This window comes from Chionomys nivalis, chromosome 2 (genome assembly GCF_950005125.1).
Source record: "Chionomys nivalis chromosome 2, mChiNiv1.1, whole genome shotgun sequence".
Taxonomy (NCBI): Eukaryota; Metazoa; Chordata; class Mammalia; order Rodentia; family Cricetidae; genus Chionomys; species Chionomys nivalis.
The window spans coordinates 131512134-131535935 of record NC_080087.1 but is presented as its reverse complement, the minus strand read 5'-3'; the positions used below and the strand labels follow the sequence as shown (position 1 = coordinate 131535935).

The following is a 23802-nucleotide window of genomic DNA, read 5'->3' as shown; positions in this document are numbered from 1 at the left end:
GAGAGACCTAACTAATGTGCACACTGTCACACGTGTGCAGTGGAGAGACCTAACTAATGTGCACACTGTCACACGTGTGCAGTGGAGAGACCTAACTAATGTGCACACTGTCACACGTGTGCAGTGGAGAGACCTAACTAATGTGCACACTGTCACACGTGTGCAGTGGAGAGAGAGAGAGATAACTAACGTGCACACTGTCACACGTGTGCAGTGGAGAGACCTAACTAATGTGCACACTGTCACACGTGGGTAACTGGACTCTCCAAGCCAGTCTGCTGACACTCGGGTGGGAACTGCCTGGTGACACACAGAGTAAGCTGAGCCTCTGCTCATGGAAGGTAAACCTCTCCAGAAGTTCCCACTAACCCTCTCCAGAAGCAAGGCTAGGACTGAGCACTAAAATAAGCAACTCTGTTCATTAAAAAGAGAATTGACAATTCATTAGGCTTTACAGTCCACAGCAGCAGCTCACTACTGAAGAAGGAGAATTCAAGGGGATTTCTAGTCCAAAAGATAAAGACTCAAAACAAAATCCACATGCGGTCTGTCATCACTAGAGCGACGGGGCTCACGGGAGGCGTAAAGGAGAGGACTCGGCTCTCCTGGGGAACAGGAGCTGGGGGCCTGGTGAAGTAAGCAGCACTGTATCTAGCTCTGGAATTACAGGTGGAAATGCAGACGGACAGAGTGGACAGGGAAGCACGAGGAGGGGACAACACAAAATCACCAGGTCCCCAGTGTACAATATGGAAGTGTGATTCCCAACGTGAGGCTGTAAAACACTAATTAAAAATATACTACTCACACACAAACACCAAGTTCAGCATCACCATCTTCTAAAGTCGAAAGCTCACAACTAAGTTCATATTTCTTACAGGGCTAGAAAAGTGCACTGTGTGTGTGTGTGTGTGTTTCTAAGTGATTATTTATAAGATATACAGTCTGACCCCATGAGATCCTGCAGAGAGTGGCAAAGTTAAAGGATCTTAATAGACTGAAAATCCAGGTTACAAAACAGCCCCCAGAATCAGTCAAGAGCTTTAACTGCTTTACCAGGTCAGGAACAACAAGGTACCAGAGTGTAGGGGCCTCTACTCTCAGCTGTGAGGCAAAGACAGCACAGCAGGCCAGGCCTTCAAAGACAACAAAGCAGCCCCGCCTGCCCTCAGGCACCTCCCAGCCCCAGCTCCATGCAGAAAGACAAAACTGAGTTGTTTCTGAATTACATGTTGTATTTACTTGTGTTTAAATATCTGCTGCACTTAAATATCTTCAAATGAGGAAAAATGCCTGACGGTGTTCAGGGAAGTGAAGTACAATCCACTTGAAACTGCTGCTAGAAAATGATGTATTGTACAATTCAATTAGTCTTTCTGGGTGTAGAGAAGACTGTTTATACTGAGTCAGGGTCCCGCTGAGACAGGTTAACAATGCTACCTTTTAGTAGGAACTGAAGGACAAAGGGCACTGGACAGTCTCCAGGTTTTAGGTTTCTCTCTTCAGGTGCTACTTAAGTCCAAAAGCAAAAGCGGGAAAATCTCTTATAGAGACAGAAAAAGCAGGGGATGAACAGGACAGCAGCTACTGATAGCAGTGTTCATAAACTGAAATGACAAAACAGGAGAAACAGAGCTGGCTTCCGAGTCGTCCACGGAGCTGCCTCCCGGTTATTAACTAGCTTTCCTCCCACGGAGGGCATCTGACAATAGCTGCCTGGCTGTGTGAATACATCTCCGCAGCTGCAAGCATTTTTGGCAAGAAGGCTGAGCTTATGGACTACATCTTCAGAGTCCAGATTCCACTGATTCTACTCCATTCACAAAAACTGGTGAGGTAGTTTTTAGGAAAATTTGCAATTTGGTATGAAATAAATGCTAGTTTTGCAAAACAGAGCTTTATAATTAATCCCTTTATGATTCCTTGAGCTTTCAAAGTTTTCCTCCCTATATTAGCAAGATGATTTAACACTCAAGCTCCACTATCATTAAAAAGCATTTTCCAAAAAGAAAGACTTTGAAATGAATTTTAGCCTAAGGAAGAAAGTATGCTCTTGCTAACCTACGGAAGAAGCCAATGGCATTCTTAGGTGAAAGTTCTTTTTTGTTAGTCTAAACATGATACGAATCACATGGTAACACCAGGCATGTCCCAACAAATAGCTGAGCTACTATCCTTCAGGCAAACCAAATTATGAAAAGCAAAAATGCCAAAGTGATGTGGGACGTCAGATGATGTGGGAAGTCCTTCTATATATGTGTTGCTCTTATTGGTAAATGAATAAAGGTTTTATTTGGACTATGGCAGGGCAGAAAATAACTAGGCTGGAAGAGACATAGAGAGAGTAGACAGTCAAGGAGATGCCATGTAGCTGCCGAAGGAACTTTACCTGGTAAGCCACAGCCTCGAAGCGAAACACAGAATAAAAGAAATGGGTTAATTAAAGATATAAGAGTTAGCTAGGAAAATGTCTGAACTATTGGCCAAACAGTTGGAATATATTTATAGTTTCTGTGTGGTTATCTGGATCTGGGCAGCAGGGAAATGAAAGAGCACTCTCCACCTACAAAATAATACCCACATATTTGGGGCTAACACACATTGCTGTCACCCACTTCAGGTGTGGATGCTTGTACGCCCACTCGAGGTTAAGAGGAAAGTAGCTGATAGCATGCCAGCAGCTCCCCACTCCCCGCCTGGGCAACTGGCAGGAGAACAGAAGATTCCCGCTGCTATACACAGAGACATTTCCAGGCTGCACAACATGCTGCATGGCAGATTTAGCTTTTACTCAGACAAAAAATAAAAAGATTTCTGTGCTGCATGGTGCTCCCCAGAGTTGAGGTGGCTCCCACCCAGCGGTCCCGGAGCTGGCAGTAAGTATACCTCTGCCATGTTGAAGGCTGAGAGAGCCAGACGGAGCCAGACACCAAAACCAAAGCTTTAATCCTAGCCATATCGCTAAGCAGATTAAAGACTTGTGCTCAGAAAAAGATATACAGTGAAGACAGATTCAGATAACAACAACAAAAAAAAAACCCTCTAAATTGTTTACAGTGTGTTTAAAAAATGTACATAGGGTTGGGAGAGAGAAAAAAAAGAATACAGACATGTATAAAAAGAAAACATAGCTTTAAAAATAAAACAGAGTCTTTAAAGAGATTGTAAAAGTAATATAAAAGAGTACAGACAGACACAGATTAAAGGAGTAAAAGCAATAGAGAAAAAATAAGCCATGTAAAGATGGAAAATACGCAGAGAGTCTGGATTATGTATATTTTTGGGTTTTATTTGATTTTTTTTAATTGCAGAAAGACATTTGATTCTGGGGGCTGCTAAGTTAAACCAACATAAAGGTATCTTGACTTCAAAATTTAGGTCTAAGGATATGTTGCTTTGGAAAAGAGGTTTTGCTTTTGTTTCCACAGAAGATGAGAACCTGTGGATTCCTTCCAGACTAATGAGATTTGATAGAACAAGAGCCCCCAGAAAGATATCCGTGAACCCTAAAAATACTTTGCCCAACAAACAGCAGGAAGCAGTATGGAGAAAACAATGCCCAAATCCCCAAAATGATTGTATATAAATGTTTGTTTTCATTTAACGAGGGCTATGATATAGAAATGAATACTTTACATTGGTAAAGACTTTGGTCTATTGATACAAATTCAAGGTTGATTTGTAATACTGTGTATGTGTATTTCTGTTATTGTTTAAGGTATTGTGATTGTGCAGCTCATTTAAAAAGGTAATGTATAATTAAGAAATATAGATTAATAGGTAGCCATTTATAATAGTCAAACTTGTAGTCGTATTAGTTAGGTTTTCTAGATGTACAGAGATATATTTAGATGGATAGGTTTTCTTCAAATCTTTCAAAGACCTACAGAATATGGCATTTAAAAGGTTTTGAGGCTTCTTTTTTTCTTTCTTTTTTCTTTCTTTTTTTTTTTTTTTTTTTGAGACAGGGTTTCTCTGTGGCTTTGGAGCCTGTCCTGGAACTAGCTCTGTAGACCAGGCTGGTCTCGAACTCACAGAGATCCGCTGCCTCTGCCTCCCAAATGCTGGGATTAAAGGCGTGCGCCACCATCGCCCGGCGAGACTTCTTAACAGTGAAACATGTCTTCTTCCAGTAGCACCAATTACTTCAGAGAGGTTGATGGACATTGAAGAAACTTGTTATGGAATTTGCCTTCAATGTGACAAGGCTAGCCATTTGGGCAAGAAACTGCTCTTGCCTGAACTGTTTGATGATATGCTGTGTTAGCTGGACATGCAGGACCCACAGAAAAATGACTGCTGAACTTGCCAAAAGGTGAGACAATCCTTTAGAGTTCCTGCTTCATGAAAGAGTCTGCCAGACACTCTGCAGGACACAGAAGAAAGCAACTGATAAACTTTGCTATTACAAGGCAGAACAGATCTACAAATTTCCTGCTTCACTGAAAAGTCTGCCAGACATTATAGCCTGTAGGCTGAAGACAGGTGCCCCAATGTTACCAAAGAACTTTGGGTGACTGTTCAGACAGCAAGATGTCACTGTCAATTCTAGAACTTTGGAAATTGCTTACAATGTACTTCCTGTTTAATATATCCTTCTAGGGTCTTTGATGAGTTGAAGACTAGATAGTTATAATTATAGTTTTTCCTTAGTTATGATAAAAGATAAATTAGATGTGAAATTTTCCAGAACAAAAGACTAAATATTATAAGAGTAATTCTTACTTGATATCTGTTTTGTTATATGTAATTTTACTATGTTAAAGTTAAAATCTTACTTTTTATTTAGACAGAAAAGGGGAGATGACGTGGGATGTTTTTCTGTATCTGTGTTTCTCTTATTGCTTAATGAATAAAGCTGCTTTGACCTTTGGCGGGGCAGAATATAGCCAGGCTGGAAGAGATACAGAACAAGTAGGAGGAGTCAAGGAGACGCCATGTAGCTGCCCAAGGAGACAGATACTGGAACCTTACCTGGTAAGCCACAGCCTCATGACAATATACAGAATAATAGAAATGAGTTAATTCTTAGATATAAAAGTTAGCTAGAAAAACGCCTGGACTATTGGTCAAAGAGTGCTGTAATTAATATAGTTTCTATGTGATTATTTGGGTCTAGGTAGCAGGGAAATGAAAGAGCAGTTTCTGCTAACACCAAAGTGCTTTTAAAAATTTTTATTCATTATTATTATGTAAATGTGTGTGTGTATGACTGCCAGGGTGTGTCAACATTTACACACCATGTTTTGCCTGTGAAGGTCAGAGGACAAGTTTCAGAACTGGATTCTCTCCTTTTAATGTTGATTCTGGGGCTTATACTACGTACTAGCCTAGACTGGCCTAACGCACTGGGATTAGAGATATACACCACTATGCCAGAATGGTTTATGCCAGAGGAACTCCATGCCATACTGTGCTTGTGTTTCAATGTGTGAGCTGATTCTGTCTTCACAGCACTGCAGTCTACACGACTCATGAGGGAGGAAGCACAGTTAGAACATACCCCTCCTCACAGTAAGGAGAATACTGAAGTTAGTTCTAAACCAATGACGACCAAGTCTGTGGCTACACACACATATTTACAAATGAGCAATGTGATCTGAACACCAAGTGCAATCATTGGAGAAGTGAACACAGCACATGTTTTGTCTGCACAATCCTGGAGAGGTTTCTGGAATAGTGTTCTGGCATGTTCACACAAAGAACAGCGCTGGGTAAGGAAGTGGTGGGCAGAGGGGATAAATAGTGAACACAGATGCAATGTGAAATGGAGCAGTGGGGACTAGGGCTCCGCTATTGCTACAGTGGAAAAAAGACACAGGAGGACATGATCTTAGTAGGACAAGTCAGTTTTTCTAAACCTGTGTTCCCCCAGTTACCAGTCCCACAAAAGAGATTTTTTTCAAGTTTTGGAACAAAAACAGGTTGCATGGTACTTTCCTTTCTCATATTCAAACTCTGAGACACTTGAGAGTAAAGAAAATCTGCTTAGGTTGGGTTAGAATGTAGCTCAGTAGGGATGACAAGGAGGAGGAAGAGAATGGGAAGAAGGGGAGGAAGGGAAAGAGGATCACTGTGGAATATTCCTTTACACTGTGTGAATATTTGTCGCTGTGATTGGTTTAATAAAGACGCTAAATGGCCAACAGTGGACAGGATAATGTCAGAAGGAGAGCCACACAGAGAATGCTGGGAAGAAGGGTAGAGTCAGAGGAGCAGCGAGCAGATGCAGAGAGAAGCTGGACGGACATGCCGTACTGGGAAAAGGTACAAAGCCTAGTGGCAAAGTATAGATAAACATACGGGGTCATTGGAAATATAAGAGTTAGCAATCTGCGCTATCAGCTGAGCATTTGTAAGTAATAGTAAACCTCTATGTGGTTACTGGGGAGCAGCCTGAGGGACAGAAACTTCCACCTACAAATGGCACCCACACATTCGGCACCTACATCCACACAAAACCTGAGAGATCACCTGTTTATCCTATCTACTTCTCAAATCTATTTGAGTATAGACAGGACAGTTTTGTTTATTCCAGCCCTGCCGAGGGCAGAAAAATGGGAGAAAGGCTAATCTATGCCCCGTTCTTCAACTGGAAGCAGAATACCCTCCTCTATCCTTACTGAGCTGTAAACTCATTAGCTCGTTCTGATCCTCACCAAGATGGTCTGGTGGTGGCCTTCCAATAGAGCCCACGCACATGTGCTGAACATGTAAGTATTTCACAGAGTCTACTTTGAAAAACAGTGAGTTAACCCATTTCCTGTATTTAATCAAGTACAGGGACCCCAAATAGCTTATTTACGGTCATGGCATGGCACAGTAGAGCCAGGACTCAGAACTCTGGACACCTTGCTCTGTGTCCAGGGGTCTTCAGTCATAGTCACTTTGTTTTGAAGAAGTCTGTCACAACTATCTGCTTACTGCTCCCTGCCCCTCCCCCATCCTTCTTTCCTGTTGGAAGACAGGAAGGCTGAAAACAGAGAGACTAGAAGGCACATAGGCAGCACTGCATGTAAGCTTACATGGAGCTGGACTCTAAATCAATGATGAACAGCAGAAATATTTCATTTCCAAAGTCATTTTTGCATTTATGTATTTGTTTAATATCTTGCCCCCTCCACTGAAATAAAAGTATTCAGGAGGGCAGGAATTACATTTCCTTTGAGCTACTTCAGACACACTTTGAACAGCTTGGTTTTATTTCTAAGTTCATAACACATCTACAGTCAGTAATGAACAAAGGGGGAGGCAGCTGGCGGCAGGAGAGCTGGTGCTGGATGCCTCTCGGGATGGACAGACAGGCTTGAGTAACATGGAAAACCCCTAGCTAAGAGGAATGTGAATATTCAGGCCAGGACACACAAATCGTTCTTAAAAACACAGCTATGGGAAATGGTAAGAAAGTTGAGTATTTTGGTTGTGTCTGACCGGTTTGAATGGGGGCAGGGAGGTATTTTTAACGACAATTTCATTAGAAAATGGCTACAGAATTTAAGGAAAGGGTTTATTTAACTCCTTCTCAGTCATGGAGCCCAGTTGAGTTTGTAGCACAGACACCAGAAATGGATGCAATTTTGCTCGCGGAAGTAATCAGGATTATTAATACTCCAGAGGGCAGCCAGGAAATGCTTGAGATGACAGTTTCATTCTGTTCTACAAACCCATTTTTTTCAATGGGTAGCCAAGCAGTCACGTACTGTTAAGAGCAGTAGGCAGATCTAACAGAATGATGTCTGGATTGAGAAACTGATAGGTCTAAATTGATCCTCACAATTAGAAGCATTAAGTTAATTCCTGGTATCTGAGCAAAGACAGACAGATGCTGGACTAAATGGAATATAGTTCCTCAATGCCAGTGACAGATGATCCAGATAACATCAGCTGGCTGTGTTCCTACATTAAAGCTGCCCCTGGTCCACTGAGAATGTGGGAAGCAGAGGTCTGATTCCCCACGTGCAGCATGAATGAAGTGAGTGTCCCTAATAAACATCTTCAATGACCTCAGCGCAGACCACCACAACATGGCCCATCTTACAGAAAGATCCTATGCTTCAGTACCAGCTAGAATGGTGGTTTCTGAAGTCTTCAAAGCTCACTGTGAACAGTCATGCCTGCTTTGGCCACTTGCTGGCAGTGCCTCCTTTTTGCTTTTGCTCCACTGACTGATGTGTATTCTGCTGGCAGGTGTCATCGGCCCCAGCTCTCAGCAGACCATGGGGCTGGGGCTATGTCACTCACTCACTTGGTATTAGATGTCAAAGTTCTACTCCAAGCATAGTAATCTAAAGTGAATTCAACCAGTCTGCCTCCCTAAATATGTTTTTATCTCATACACACACAAATATTTATAGTCTATATTGGGAGTGTCAAGTACAAGATCACAAGGAGTTCATGATAACTGTCTAGGAAGGGAAGGAAGGAATTAGGGGAGAAATAAGGTCCAAATCGGATTTTAGGATTTGGTAGGTCTGGGAGAGATCAAGAGAAGTCAAGAGATGTGAAAAAGACTGGCAGGACAGGGATCAGAAGGGTAAAATGATTTTAACGAAGAGACGAGTGGGGATGGATGTGGATGAAGAAGCGAGAAAGGTGGACAGGGGTTAGAGCTCACAGGGAAACCAACTGTACCTACTCTGCAAACAACACAGGGAAGTCTGGGACTAGAGATCACAATGGGAACCAACTGAACCTACTCTGCAGACAACACAGGGAAGTCTGGGACTAGAGATCACAATAGGAACTAACTGTACCTACTCTGCAGACAACACGGGGAAGTCTGCGACTAGAGATCACAATGGGAACCAACTGAACCTACTCTGCAGACAACACGGGGAAGTCTGGGACTAGAGATCACAATAGGAACTAACTGTACCTACTCTGCAGACAACACGGGGAAGTCTGGGGCTAGAGATCACAATGGGAACTAACTGTACCTACTCTGCAGACAACACGGGGAAGTCTGGGACTAGAGATCACAATGGGAACCAACTGTACCTACTCTGCAGACTACATGGGGAAGTCTGGCCCTAACTGAGCATTTACATTGCATTGTCACTGTGCTAGGGGCTTATGTGACTAATTTAAGAAGACAGCAGCCTTATTGTCTAAGTGCTATTATTATCTCTATTGTAAGATAAAAAAAAAACTAAGCTAAAGACTGAGTAAGAAATTCATCTGAGGTAACACTGGGACCCAGGGAAGTGAGCAGCAAAGGCAAGAGGCTGTTAGAAGGCAGCCAACTCCTGCCGTGTGATGGCTGCTGAGGCCATGAGTGTAGTGGGGCTGAGAGTGTGACCTCATGCTACAATTAAGTCTTGGTTCTTGTGTGGCCAGGACACATGCAGTAGAGGAAATAATCAGGATGCCACCTATGTCTGGCAGTGGAGATCTTTTCCCATTCAGTAGGCTGCGTTTTATCTTGTTGACTATCCACATGACTATGAATATCTGCATCTGCACACACTTGGTGTGTTGAGTTTGAGGCACCCAAGCGATAGGCTTCACTTTCACTCAGCAGCCCCTCCTGCTTCCCAACTGTGTGCCATGGGCTGTGCTAAGCCACACCTCCTGAGCCCTCCGTTACAGGGAAAACATGCAACCAGCAATCAATTCCATAAATGCGGTGTGATGAGAACAATAACTCGCATCCAATAAGCACTTATCACACCATTTCCTATATTTCCCGTTGTGAGCCTAGTCTTTAAAGGCTAAGCCATTTCTCTAGCCCTTATCACACCATTTCTGGTGCTTTTCTTTTGAAACTTAAAAATTTAATTATGTATTTGTGTGTATATGTAAGAATGAAGTTTCTGTAAAGTCAAGGGCATGGTCAACAAGATAAAACGGCAGCCTACTGAATGGGAAAAGACCTTCACTAGCCCACATCGGACAGAGGACTGATCTCCAAAATATACAAAGAACTCAAGAAATTCGTCATCAAAAGAACAAATAATCCAATAAAAAATGGGGTACAGACCTAAACAGAGAACTCTCAACAGATGAATCTAAAATGGCTGAAAGACACTTAAGGAAATGTTCAACATCCTTAGTCATCAGAGAAATGCAAATCAAAACAACTCTGAGATTCCATCTTATGCCTGTAAGAATGGCCAAGATCAAAAACACTGATGACAACTTATGCTGGAGAGGATGTGGGGGGGTAAAGGGAACACTCCTGCATTGTTGGTGGGAATGTAAGCTGGTACAGCCCCTTTGGATGTCAGTGTGGTGATTTCTCAGAAAACTAGGAAACAACCTTCCTCAAGATCTAGCAATACCATTTTTGGGTAAATACCCAAAGGATGTTCAATCGTACCACAAGGACATGTGTTCAACTATGTTCATAGCAGTATTGTTTGTATCAGCCAGAACCTGGAAAAAAACCTAGATGCCCTGAACTAAAGAATGGATAAATAAAATGTGCTACATTTACTCAGCGGTAAAAAATGACTTCTTGAAATTTGCAGGCAAATAAATGGATCTAGGAAAAAAAAAACCATATTGAGTGAGGAAACTCAGACCCAGAAAGACAAAATATAATATGTACTCACTCATAAGTGGATATTAGACATAAAGCAAAGTATAACCAGCCTACACAGTCCACAACCCCAGAGAAGCCAGGAAACCGGGAGGACCCTAAGAGAGACATACATGGATCTCCCTGGGAAGAAGAAAAAGGCAAGATCTCCTGAGTAAACTGGGAGCATGGTGGTCATGGGAGAGGGTAGAATGGGACAGGGGAGGAAGGGAGGTGAGCGGAGAAAAATGTACAGCTCAATAAAACAATAAAAAAAAATGTGCACATGTGAGTGTAGGTGCCTGAGGAATCCAGAAAAGGGCATCACATCCCCTGGAGCTAGAGTTACAGGTAGTTGTAAGTTGTCTGACTTGGGTGCTGGTAACTGAACTCAGGTCCTCTACAAGAATAGTGTATGCTCTTAACCACTGAGCCATCTATCCAGCCCTCAAACCAGAGGACAGAATCCCTGAGAGTTCAAACCACCAACTTTCTTTCCTAACCTCCTCCATACAACTGTCAACTATGAATGTGTGAGTTACCGAAAGCATAGTGCTTATCTGGCATGCATGGAGTGCTGGTACCATGCTACTTGCTTTACATATTTTAGCCATTCAGCCAGTGGGTAACTCTTTTGAGGTAATATTGTCCTCATCTTATAAACAAGAAAACTAAAACACCCAGAGTCTAAGTAACTCACCCAGGTCACACATCAGCAAGCAATAAAGCCAAGATCTGAACCAAGGTAGGCTGGGCTCATCTTATATATTAGAAAACTTAGCCTCGGGAAGTTCAAGGAATATGCCTCCCACTAAGCAAACACACAAGAAGGGGCTGAGGTATGCTTTGGACGGATGTCTAATTAACACCAACCCGCCAGAGCTGCTAAAAGCATGATGGGGAGAGAAAGAGCGGAGGAGACAACAGGAGCAGAGGAATAACGCTTCTATAAGGGGAGGGCAGTGAGGACTATGTGGCTACAGAGAAGCCTGCGGGTGAGCTGACAGAATTATTTTCCAATCATCCACTTTTCCCTATTAGCAGGAGGGAGTTTCCAGAGTAACCCACATGGAAACTTAACCCCTGTAAGATCACAGATATTGAAACCAAAAGGGCTCCCACGAGCTTCCAATACCTCTCAGACTCCTTTTCTCTCACTCCACCGTTCAACCCTGGCCAAGTCCTCTGCTGTCTACAGGATGCCATTCTTACTCTCTCACCTTCATTACTCCAGCCTTTCCCTCTCTCCTGGGGAGTTCACAGCAGCATAAAAAAGCCACGCTGTTATCTTTTTTCCATGAAAACAAAAGTCAGACCTAACCTGACCCCACTTCCCTTTGCTATCCCCTACCTGTCTCTTCCCTTTTGAGTGAGCCTTCGCCTATTCTTGTCATTTCTTTCTTTCTTCCGGTTCTGTGTTGCGCCCTCTCCACTCAGACCATTCAGAGTGCTCTCATCAGGGTCACTAATTACCTCCACATGACTAGAGCCAATGGTCAGTACTCAGGGCTCATCTTATTTGACTTATCAGCATCTGTCACAGTTCATCGGGTAACCCTTTCTTCACATGGCTTTTCACCAGCCTGGGCTCCTTCTACCTCACTGCTCGCTTGTTCTGGTCCCCTAACGCTCTCTGTTGCCTCTCTTCTCTCTACACTCTCATGCTGGGATGACCCGACGCGTCTTGAGCCTTCCTCTTCCCCTGTTGACTTGCACTTTAACAGCTAACAAATGTGCTATTTACACTCGTTGGATGTCGCTCTTGTCTGCTAGTCATTACTGTGCAAAGCTCTTAGCATATTCCAGCATTTCTCATCTGTTCCCAATCTCTAATACACAAGAGTTCTCCTAAGAGATCTGAGGATGACTAACTGCACTGTTCCTTCCGTGGGCTTCTCCCAGGATTCCAGCTCAGTGGCTGAACGTGCTTGAATCAGAGCACTATATCATCACAAGCAACACTTTGGGTCACATATGCCTTCTCCAGAGATCACAGTTGTGCTCATGTAGAATCTCAATTTCCCCATTTTCTAATAAAAATCCTGAGAGGCCTCTCACCATATAGAATTCTCTTAGCACCTATAGTTAATTTTCAAGGTCTATAGGTAAAAACTTATACTTGATAGACATATAGATCAAAAAAATATACATATATTTTCAAATTAATAAGAACCACAATAAAAAAGCTTTAAAATAGTGAGATGTGTAAGACATTAGATAAAATCTGATTGCACAATTGGGCGTGATGGGATGTGTCTGTCAGCCCAACTCTTGGAAGCTGGAGACAGAGGGATTGTTAGTTTGGGGCCAGGCTGAACTACAAAGTGAGACCCTGTTTGTTTGTTTGTTTGTTTGTTTGTTTTAAAGACTACCCATTCAAGTTTGCCTCAAAGGGATTTACCTGACATATACGAACACCTGAATCGCCACTCTCAAGCACACCCAAGGTTGGCACCTACCTTATATTTTGAAGTGTCCCAGTTGTGAACTACTCGTGCTGGGATGAGAAAGCTGTCGTCCACGTGGCACCTGCTGCAGTAGTACCACCCGCTGTAATTGCACACCTTGGCCTTGCCATTAGAAAGACCAATAGATCGCTGGCATCCTGTTCAAGGCAAAAGATAGACTATGATTGCTGCTGAACTTTGAACAGCACAGAACAAGGCTCCACAGCCCTCACGCTAAATGAAGTCTGTAGCAGAAGAGAAGCTGCAGAGAATGCAGGGACCCAAATGCCTCATCCTTCCTAGCCTAAAAGTCTAGACCCCACCTCCTGAGAGACAGACACCATCCTAACTAAACCCTTGTCTCTGGTCTCCTCTGATTCTATTTCTTCTGCACATAGCTATCAGAGATCAGTTCCTCCACAACTCTACCTTTATTTTCCTTCTCAGAAACTAATTAATATGACATAATTGTCTGGAAGCTTCTAATATAGGTTTGTTCGGCTTACACAGCATCTCTGAGGAAAGAGACCCTATTTTACTAATGAAGAAATGAAATCAGGCATGGTGGTCCACCCCTGTAGTCGCAGAACTTGAGGCTAAGATTGTGGGCTCAAGGCCAGTCTAGGCTATATGGCAAGTCCCAGAGTTCAAAGCAGCCTGGGCAACTTAGTGAGCCCGTCTCAGAGAAACAAAACCAAGAGCTATCACTCTAGTTCAGTTAGTGGAGTACTTGCCTAGCAAATGAAGCACTGAGCTCAATCCCCAGCACCACGTAAACTGTGGTGATATATGTGATATGGTGGTGCTTGCATTTGGAGGTATTTCAAAGGCAAAGGGAAGAGGATCAGAAATTAAATGTCATTTGGGCTATATATCAAGTTTGAGGCTAGCCTGAGTAACATGACACGTTGCCCACAAAAATAAAATCAAAACTAAACCAAAACAAAAACCAATAAAAGGAAGGAAAGGAAGAAAGGCAGAGATTGAGAGCAGAAGAAAGGAAGAATTTTGCAGTGTTCAATGTGTTATGTGAGATTGTTCTGCAAATAAAAGGTAGGGTTTGGAATTGGTTGTAAGCTTGTCTGGTGATGAAATGATCCCTAAATAGGAGACACAGCATGTTTTTGCTTAAAAAACTATTAGTGTAAAGACTCTGGCATCTGACTGTCTTCTCTTTGGATATAGAATCTATTTACTCCAGCCCAAGAACTCTTCACATCCTTCCCAGATAAACACAGTACTCACTGCACCCTCAACAGCAAACGCGCCAGATTCTCTCCAGTGCCTTAAGTGTTTGGGACCTCAATAAATCTTGCATGCCATCAAGGCCACTAGATGGTAGGTGACTCCTTTTCCTCTCTCAGGAGTTTGATGATTCTGTGAACACTGTCCAGGGACTGTCAGGCGACCTGGCAGTAATCATGCTTCCTTAGGAGGAAGTCCTGCCACAAACATCCTGGAAGCCCCAGTAAGGCTGATGAACACTATGCAAACGGCATCCCTATTCTGAACTGTCTCACGGCTTTCACTTCAGAACCTGTCCATGCGGCATTCCTCACGGTCGGGTGCCAGAACACACAGACTAAAGAGAGCTGACACAGGCTCACGATGTAAAGATGAACTGATTTACTCTTCCAGTGACGGTGACGACAAATAATTTGGCAACCAGTGTTATAATCAATTCCGTTACTAGGAACTCAAAAGATTTAATACAATTATTTAATACAAACTGCCTTCCTACAAAGATACACATAAACTCAATGAAAATACTACAAAACCTAACAAGTTTCCATCACAAATAAAATGGCAGTAATAACCATGCCATTTCACAGTGCATCTTCTGCTGGGAGAATTGGATCCTTTTGTTTTTAAAAACAGAGGGGACTGAAAGATCATGAAACACGTGTGTTAGTGGTACACTCTCATAACTAGATCTTCCCATAGTTCTTAAAATTATTATTCTTTTTTAACTACTGAGTAGCAACAAAATCACCATGAGCCTGTTTTTGAGGCTAGCTGAGGAAAGAGAAACAATGTGCAGAAGATAAGGACACAGGAGCTCCTGTGTGACGGGAGAGATGCTGTCACCACTCTGGGCGGTAAATGCTGGAATGCTGTTTGCTGCACTTATAGACTGTGTGACTCATTTGGCATTTAGCACGTGCCTCCTTGAACCGCGGTGCCTTTTTATGGCCCTCTCCAGTCAGGCAGACAGTAAACTTCCCAGATTTATTTTTTATCCTCCGCACTTAACACAGAGTTTAACACACAGTAGACAACCAATAAATGTTTGTGTTGAGACATGATAAACTAGCTACCCCCGGCACATGCACACAAACATACACGTAAAAGACTGTCATTTCCTATAGTTATTCCAAAGTAATTCTCTGAACCTGGCTGCATGCCTCTTCAAACAGCTTGCGTTTGTTCCTATTCTTGTTAAAATATGTTGCCCATTCTAAAGTCTGCACATTAAATGTGTTTACCTGTGATCAGTGGACAGACCCAACTGGGACCTGACACATGCAAGCTCTGAGGATGTCTCTGTTTCTATAATTAGTAGATAGTCAAACTGAATTAACACTGAGATAGAATTGTGGCAGAGCACTGTCCAAGAATGGAGTCACGTGAGAATTTTGAATGCTGTGAGAAACCACAAGAAACTAAGACACAAGTCTTGTAACTTCAGTTTCTTCAAAACATAGAGTGTTTTCATGTTCCCAGGTGTAGTGGATAGGCCTGAGCTGACTTCAGATTATCCATTACAACTGGCTAGTGTTATTTGTTTAAATGTTTCTATGGAAACCATGATCTTGCCATGTCTGCTGGTCCACCATGTGCAGCCCTGTGACTGTACTCTTGGCTTGTGTGACTCTGCTTAGCCATCAGCTCTGAATAAAGTTGGTTACCGCATGAGGTCAGTCCATCTCACTTATGGGCTCCACGCTCTTGGAGTGTCGCTAGAGCAGGAAGCCCAATAGAACCCAGTCCTTCCCAATAGGTCAGAGGTGACTATGATCTTGCGACATTCAGTCAAGCACATCACTGTAGTGCAAACTACCATCCAAAACACTGAAAAACAAGGTCAGTTTGGCTCTTCAATTGCTTGAATTTGGTATATAATTAATATCAGTACGCATCTCCTGAATACTAATAGGTACTAAAGGAGTTACCAGTCTGTAATTTTAATGACTTTACTATAATGTTCTATAACAAATATAAGCAACATTTAAAAATACAAATATGCATAGAAAGCATATAAACTAGCAATCTGTAATGTTTCACTGGTTGGTGGAGGCACACGCTTTTAATCCCAGCATTTGGGATGTAGAGGCAAGTGATTTCTCTGAGTTTGAGGTTAGCTTAGTTTACAGAGCAAGTTCCAGAGCAGTCAAGACTACAACAGAGAAATCCTGTCGCGCAAAAAAAAAAAAAAAGTTTCCACTAGGCACACTGATTTTAAGCGGGTGTTGAACTACGTGTGCCACTGAGACATATTAAACACGTTTAGACTTTGTACTGTTTTCTGGGCTTATAAAAGGAAAGGAGGAAGGATGGGAGAATATAGCGATGCTCTTCAGGGTTTAGTTTAGACATGGGCAACACTGTGAAGACTGATACCTCTGGTCCTTGGGTGTCTTCCTGCTCTATGTGGAACCATGTTGCCCAGTCAGTCCATAAGTCACTTTGAACAGGTCTGCATGCCTAGGAATATTCCCACATGGGAAGTACAGAGACGTGTTAATCCAGAGCCAGAAGTCTGGCCCATTCTTGTCCAGTGCACACTGTGAACCTGACCCAACCAACTCTCTAGGCCTGCTTCCTCATAATAAAATAAACTGGATAGCTGAGACTGGTGGATGGTCAAATTCAATGAGCATCAAAATCTCCTAGCAATGTTTGTGGCAAATTAAGACCTTCCTCAAGACGATTATGAATCTGTATAATCGGGATAGCAACCAGAAATCTATACTTCTCGTGTACACCTTCTGTTCCTTACCAGGGATTCTAGCAGGTAAAGGCTGGGATGCTCCCCTGGTTTCTCTAAAACCTACCTCCAAGATCCCTCCAGACTCTAAATGACAGTGCAGAAGACATGCAGATTACTCAGTGAAAACCATAATTTGTTGCATACCTTCCAACACTAAATTTCAGTTCTTAGTCAATTTCTGGCCATCAGCTATGGAAAAGTACCTGAGCTCGGTCTATAAGTGTTTATTCCGCACACTGCAGATGGAACTGAGGATCTGCCCACACTCTGCAAGAGCTCCACCACCAGCTCCACCCAGAGCATCTCCACTGCTACTGGGAAGCCTCCTATTCAACTGAGAAAGAATTAAAGCCTTTTAGCCCCAGTCCAACACACTTGCCTTTGAAGAGCACAGTGTAGTTGGGAAGAAGACAAGAGGCTACTGACCTGATACAGAGTCATTGTCTTTCACACAGCACATAGCATCTGTCTCAAGAAGGAAGCCCTGCTCTGTTGATTGGCAGCGAGATTTCCTTCACTATCATACTGTGGGTCATGGACTGAAAGTGTCTGAAGCAATTTTCCATGAAGAGGCACAATCGAGATTTTAATTTATCATTGTGAGGTTTTCAACAGGGGAAAGCGTGCTTTCTTAAAAATGACTGCTAAGAAACTTTTTTTTCAAGAGTGCCAAAAGCAGATTCTGAAAGAAGAATAGAGCTGCAAAGTAGACAGACAATAATTAATTGAAATAACTAATTAGGCCTTATTTACATATATTTTTATGTACTTTCACACAGATTTTCAACAACATTTCTAAATTCAAGGGCATTTGTAGAGGGGACACTCTACATGTTAGATCAAAGCAAATGCATTCTCCTAGGTTCTTTTTGAAACTTTTCAGAGTGTTCAATTCATAAGAACAAAAAACTACCTCACAAGAGAACTCACTGGCCTTTTTTTTTTTTTTATTGCTTCCCACCCCACTTCACATCTTTAATGAACACATGCTCTGAAGAGCTTAGCTTCCCCTCTGATACACTTTTGGAAACAAATGTCACCATGTAAGCAGAACCCAGCTTGCTGCATGTGCAGCCCTTTCCCAAATGGCCTTTCACTAAGACATCCAATAGAATCTAAGGCTCGCAACAGACATTTTGGCATAATTCTCTACAATGGACAATCTTTCTTCTCATGAATGCACCTAGTTAGCTTGGCGGGCTGCTGTGTGGTGTTTCTGAGGCTAAGGTCTTGAGCCAACAGCCTCCTTGCTTAATAGCTGTCAACCTCTGCAGCCCAGACCCGGGGAACCTAGGGACCCGAGAGGGAAGGACAAGAGCTGAGGTGCCTGTCTCACTGTGGAAGTGTTAGCTGCTCCAAGTTGCTTTTTGTCCTATGACATGAGCTTTCATATACTCCCAGGAGGTCAACCTGTATTTTGCTTTTTGGTTGTTGTTGTTATTGATGCTGTTTGCTTCCATTTTGTTTTTTTGAGACAGGGTTTCCCTGTGTAACAGCCCTGGCTGTCTTGGAACTCACTTTGTAGACCAGGCTGGCCTCAAACTCACAGAGACCCACCTGCCTCTCCCTCCTAAGTGCTGAAGTATTTTGTTTTGTATTTGGCAGGTAGAGATGCTCTAAAAAACGAAAAAATAATAATAAAATAAAACAAAATCATGGAAGAAGAGAAGAAAGTGCTTTTATGAAAAGGGGAAGAGAAAAAAACCAGATGGTGGTAGTAAATATTGTAACGTCAGCACTTGGGAGGAGGAGGCAGGGGAAGCTTTTAGTGACCCTATCTTCTAAAAACAGGAGGGGAGGTGTGAGACTAAGAGTTTGAAGAAACAAATGTTCATTTGCTCTGTAAAATCAGAAAAAAATAAAGCCTAGCAAAGACATCACGGTGTCTGTAATCCCAACACTCTAGTAGCTGAAGCGAGAGGATCATGATTTCAGAGCTAATGTGGGGTACATAGGAAAATCCAGTCTTTAAAAGGGATGGGAGGAGAAAAGCAAAAGGGAAACCTGATGAATTCCACAGCCTCTTTTCCATAGGCATAGGACAGGATGAATTGTCCACGCTAAGCTAAGGAATAGGATCTCCCGGTCTCTCCCTCCGTCCTTCCCTCCAGTGTCCTGGCAGGGAGCAGTGGGTTGCCATCAACAAGCACTATGTAAAATGCTGCTCTAAGGCCTGGACTTTAAACAGTGTTAGACACTTAAGACTGTATTTTTTCCAAAGTGAAGTAGAGGCTCAATGACTTGGCTTTTTATAAGTATTAGGGATGGTAAGACTAGTGGTATGGTTCTCTGGCTGAATACTTGATTAGAAGGTGTGAAGGGCCTGGGTTTGACAGTCCCATGCCACCCAAGTGCTGAAAAAAAATAAAGAAATGTCAGGAACTGGGTATAAGAACATAAACAACTCGGTTTCCCTAGTTTACTGGCTGTAGCTATCTACTAAATAATAGCTAGGGTTAAATTGGGCATGGAGTGGCGCACGCCTTTAACCCCAGACCTTGGCAGGCAGAGGCAGGCAGATCCCTCTGAGTTCAAGGCCAGCCTGGTCTATACATTGAGTTCCAGGGCAGCCAGAGCTACAAAGTGAGACCCTGTTTTAAAACAAACAAACAAGCAAGCAACAAAAAGGAGTTAGTGTTGAATATACACTTTTAAAAACAAACAGCAGCTTGGCATAAACTAAATGTTCTGCTTATCCAGCCTGGGATTAGCCCAAACATAGGTAGCGTTTAATTTAAGGCATAAGCAATCTTTTCAATATAGAGCTGGCATTAAATGAAGTTGAAGCAAAAACAAACATGGGTCCTAGCCTTGTATAATCACACAGAAACTATATTAATTACAACACTATTTGGCCAATGATTTAGGCATATTCCTAGCTAGCTCTTACATCTTGAATTAACCCATTTCTATTAATCATTGTATCTCCAGGAGGCTGTGTCCTTCTTCTTTGGCAGCTACATGGTGACTCTTTGACTCTGCCTGCTCTCTATCTATCTATCTATCTATCTATCTATCTATCTATCTATCTATCTATCTATCTATCTATCTATCTATATGTTTGGATTTCCCCCTTGGCTTTACTCTGATAAGCCATTGGCTGAAACAGCTTCTTTATTAACCAATGGTAATAAAACATATTCACAGCATTCAGAAGGGAATCCCACATCATAGCCTTGTACCCTGAACAGCAGAAAGGGACAGAGTTTAGATGTAAGAATGGCTACCACTACACCTCAATTAGCATGGTAGAAATAAGGTTATGAAATTCTACTTATAAAATGGAAAGGGTACAAAGACTAAAGGAATCTGAAAACACCTATTTATAAGTCATTGACCCAACCCCTTTCCTATCTCAAACATTCAAATTACCACTGGGTCTTTGGAACAAGACAGTAACCCACAAAGCAGAAGGGATCTACTTAATCATAAAACAAAGTAAGTCACTGAACATTTAGATAAAGACTATGGTATGTATGTCATATGGAGTGTACACACTTTGTCTGTTATAAGACAAACAGTATTTCTAAGCATCTCGAAACTGAGGAACAAGAGGAGAACTTAATCTTGTGCCACTATAATTACTAATATGAAGAAATGGTATGGGTTGGCAGAGATTTGGTGGAAACTATATACCTATTTTAGGTTGTAGAAGCTCAAAATTATATTCTCCATAAGGTTTTAAATACTTTGATAGCGAATTCTCTTCCCAGGGAATAAAAACTTTATAGCTGGTTGCTCTCAGAAAAAAAATACAAACAAACAAAAACAAGCAAATAAAACAAAAGCAGGCTATTAAACAAAAATCTCAGTGCCAGGAATAGATATCTCCTTTCAGGTTATTAGACAAAAGCCCCAGATTCCTCCAAAACATTGTCAATGCCTTTGGTTGCTCACTAACTAACTAGATGGTAAAATCCTATAGCTAAAGATATCATACACTTTGGTTGCTGAGCAAAGAAAAATCAATCTGGAAATATGGAGTCCAGGACAGGCTCCAAAGCTACAGAGAAACCCTGCTTGAAAAACCAATAAGAAAAAAAGAAAGAAAGAAAGAAAGAAAGAAAGAACGAAAGAACGAAAGAACGAAAGAACGAAAGAACGAAAGAACGAAAGAAAGAAAGAAAGAAAGAAAGAAAGAAAGAAAGAAAGAAAGAAATCTGGAGCAGAGTAGGAAATTTCCTCCTTCTGGCTAGCTTTCACAGTGTCACAAGGTACTATGCAGGCTTTGTGGGGAGAGAGGATTGGGGAACATCAATGGTCTTACCCAGTGCTGGATCCTGTGTGGTACAATACTGATCTTCAAGCAAGATGCACCCACTGGTGCAACAGTGGCATGGCTGTTATGGCAGCAGTAACCAACTACTTTTTGATTGGATTTCAGGCTCTTACCACAGGAAGAAATTCATTCCTGGCACTGAATACTGGGCCTCAAAATCTATGGTTAGGGAGGTCATAGGCCCTACAGGAAAACTTGCTACTGTTCATGTTGTCAATCAGCCGTCTAACTATTTATGTTCCTACCCACAGACTAGGATCGCTGTCAACCTTGGTCAGAGGAACTTTTTGCAGCGACAACGGAGTAAAGACTCATAAACTGCCAGGCAGTGGTGGTACAGGCCTTTAATCCTAGCACTTGGGAGGCAGAGGCAGGTGGATCTCAGTGATTCAGAGGCCAGTCTGGTCTACAAAGCACGTTCCAGGACACTCAGGACTACACAGAGAGACCCTGTCTCAAAACAAAACAAGCCTTATAAACTGGTCAAAAAGTGAAGAACAAGAGCTACTGAATGTCCAGCCCTAAATGGAACAACCATATCAACTCCTCACCACAAGGCTCAGGACGTATCATGCAAAGGGGGTGGAAAGAATACGAGAGCTGGAAGATGGGAGGACACAGTGAGATGCTGTCTTCTGGACATGAGATGGACACTGCACTCACAAACCCACAGCTGTGCACGCACATAAGTCAGACCTGCACAGTGTCAAGTCAGTCAACATTCCAGCATGGGTCGGGGAGAAGCTCACAAAGCCACAACCACTGCTGACATGTTCTTGGCAGTTGATGGCTGTTTGGAAAATGAGAGTCAATTTTCTCCATGGATCTGGATTTAGTGGATGGCCCTGTACACAAGCACAGGCAGCATTAATGAGCTGAACTCAGCGAGTTACAGAAGAAAGGGGGGGAGGGAGGGCAAGAGGGAGGGAGAGAGGGAGGGAGGGAGGGAGGGAGAGAGGGAGGGAGGGAGGGAGGGAGGGAGGGAGGGAGGGAGGGAGGGAGGGAGGGAGGGAGGAAAAGGAAAGTGTGGGTGGCTATAACCAAGATACCTTGTATGTATGTATGTATGAAAGAAATTGTCAATGAATAATAGAAAAATATTTTAAAAAGAAAAAATGACCTTTATAGCTGGAAGAGGTTTTACACACTTAAATATAATCCTGAAATATACTGGTTGTTTCCAAACCTATCCTGAAGTCACTTCTGCTTATTATAGAATAATTTTTTTTCTGAAAAGTTTCACTTTACATTCATCTATAAATTTTACAATGCTGAGAGATTATATATGTGAAAATGTCACTACCTGTTGGCCAGAATTTGGCTCATAAAGTTTTGCTCTGCAGTCTGAGGGCTGACACAAGTTTAAAAGCATAAGTTAGGCTAGGAAGGACGCTGTCCCTACCATGGTTGAGACACTTAGGTTAACCCGAGTTGGCGCTTGCAGAAGACAGCTATGTTCTTAAGAATATAACATAAGTGCCAGCTGGACTGGGTCTGAAAAAGCATGGGATAAAACCGGACTCGCTGAACATAGCGGACAATGAGGACTACTGAGAACTCAAGAACAATGACAATGGGTTTTTGATCCTACTGCACGTACTGGCTTTGTGGGAGCCTAGGCAGTTCGGATGCTCACCTTACTAGACTGGGATGAAGGTGGGTGGTCCTTGGACTTTCCACAGGGCAGGGAACCCTGATTGCTCTTTGGGCTGACGAGGGAGGAAGACTTGATTGGGGGAGGGGGAGGGAATGGGAGGTGGTGGCGGGGAAGAGGCAGAAATCTTTTTTTTTTAAGGTTTTTTTTTTTTTTTTTTTGAGACAGGGTTTCTCTGTAGCTTTGGAGCCTGTCCTGGAACTCCCTTTGTAGATCCGCCTGCCTCTCAGAAATCTTTAATAAATAAAAAAAAAAAAAAGAAATGAAGGGAATATCACATGTCAGGTGGGTTTTGCTGAGTGAAAATATAATCTTACTAACTGCTACAGTATTTGACCAATCTCATGAAATGTTGTTATTAAGACTATAAATCATGGGCTGAAGGATGGCTCAGCAGTTAAGAGCTCTTGCTGCTGTTTTAGGGGACTTGGGTTCGATTCCAGCACCCATGTGATGATTCATAACCATTCATAACTCCAGTTCTAGGGCATCCGGTACCCTCTCTTAGCTACCACATGCACCAAGAATACATGTAATGGACGAGCATACATGCAAATGAACACCACCATATAAAAATCCTTTAAAACTCTAATCTAAAAATTTTTAAGTATAAATTGTATGAAATAAATGAATAAATACTGAATTGATTCCAACCCCCAAGAAGTGTTAAGATTTATTGGTCTTTCAGGTAAATAATGATTGAGAACCTAAAGTCAATATTTAGTCAAAATTTATCTTGAAAGGCAATAAATCTTGATTTTTGCTAAGGTGAATAAGCAAATATGTGGACCAACTAGAGATATTGACTGCTTTTTATCTACCAAGTATCTACCTGAAGTTGTAAACAGAATGATCTACAAGACATGATTTGAGTTGTAAAGTTAGTTTTAATTTTTCTTACAAGACACTTCA

General features: G+C 42.3%; 1 protein-coding gene across 3 annotated transcripts in view; it reads right to left on the bottom strand.

Annotated features, from left to right (window-relative positions):
* The window catches only part of Plekhm3 (pleckstrin homology domain containing M3), a 178141-nt gene that overhangs the window by 102194 nt on the left and 52145 nt on the right, over positions 1–23802 (bottom strand). For all 3 annotated transcript variants that reach the window (XM_057761522.1, XM_057761521.1, XM_057761523.1), the window contains exon 4: positions 12979–13124. In XM_057761522.1, coding sequence (XP_057617505.1) covers positions 12979–13124 — 146 coding nt within the window. The remainder of the gene's footprint in view (positions 1–12978; positions 13125–23802) is intronic.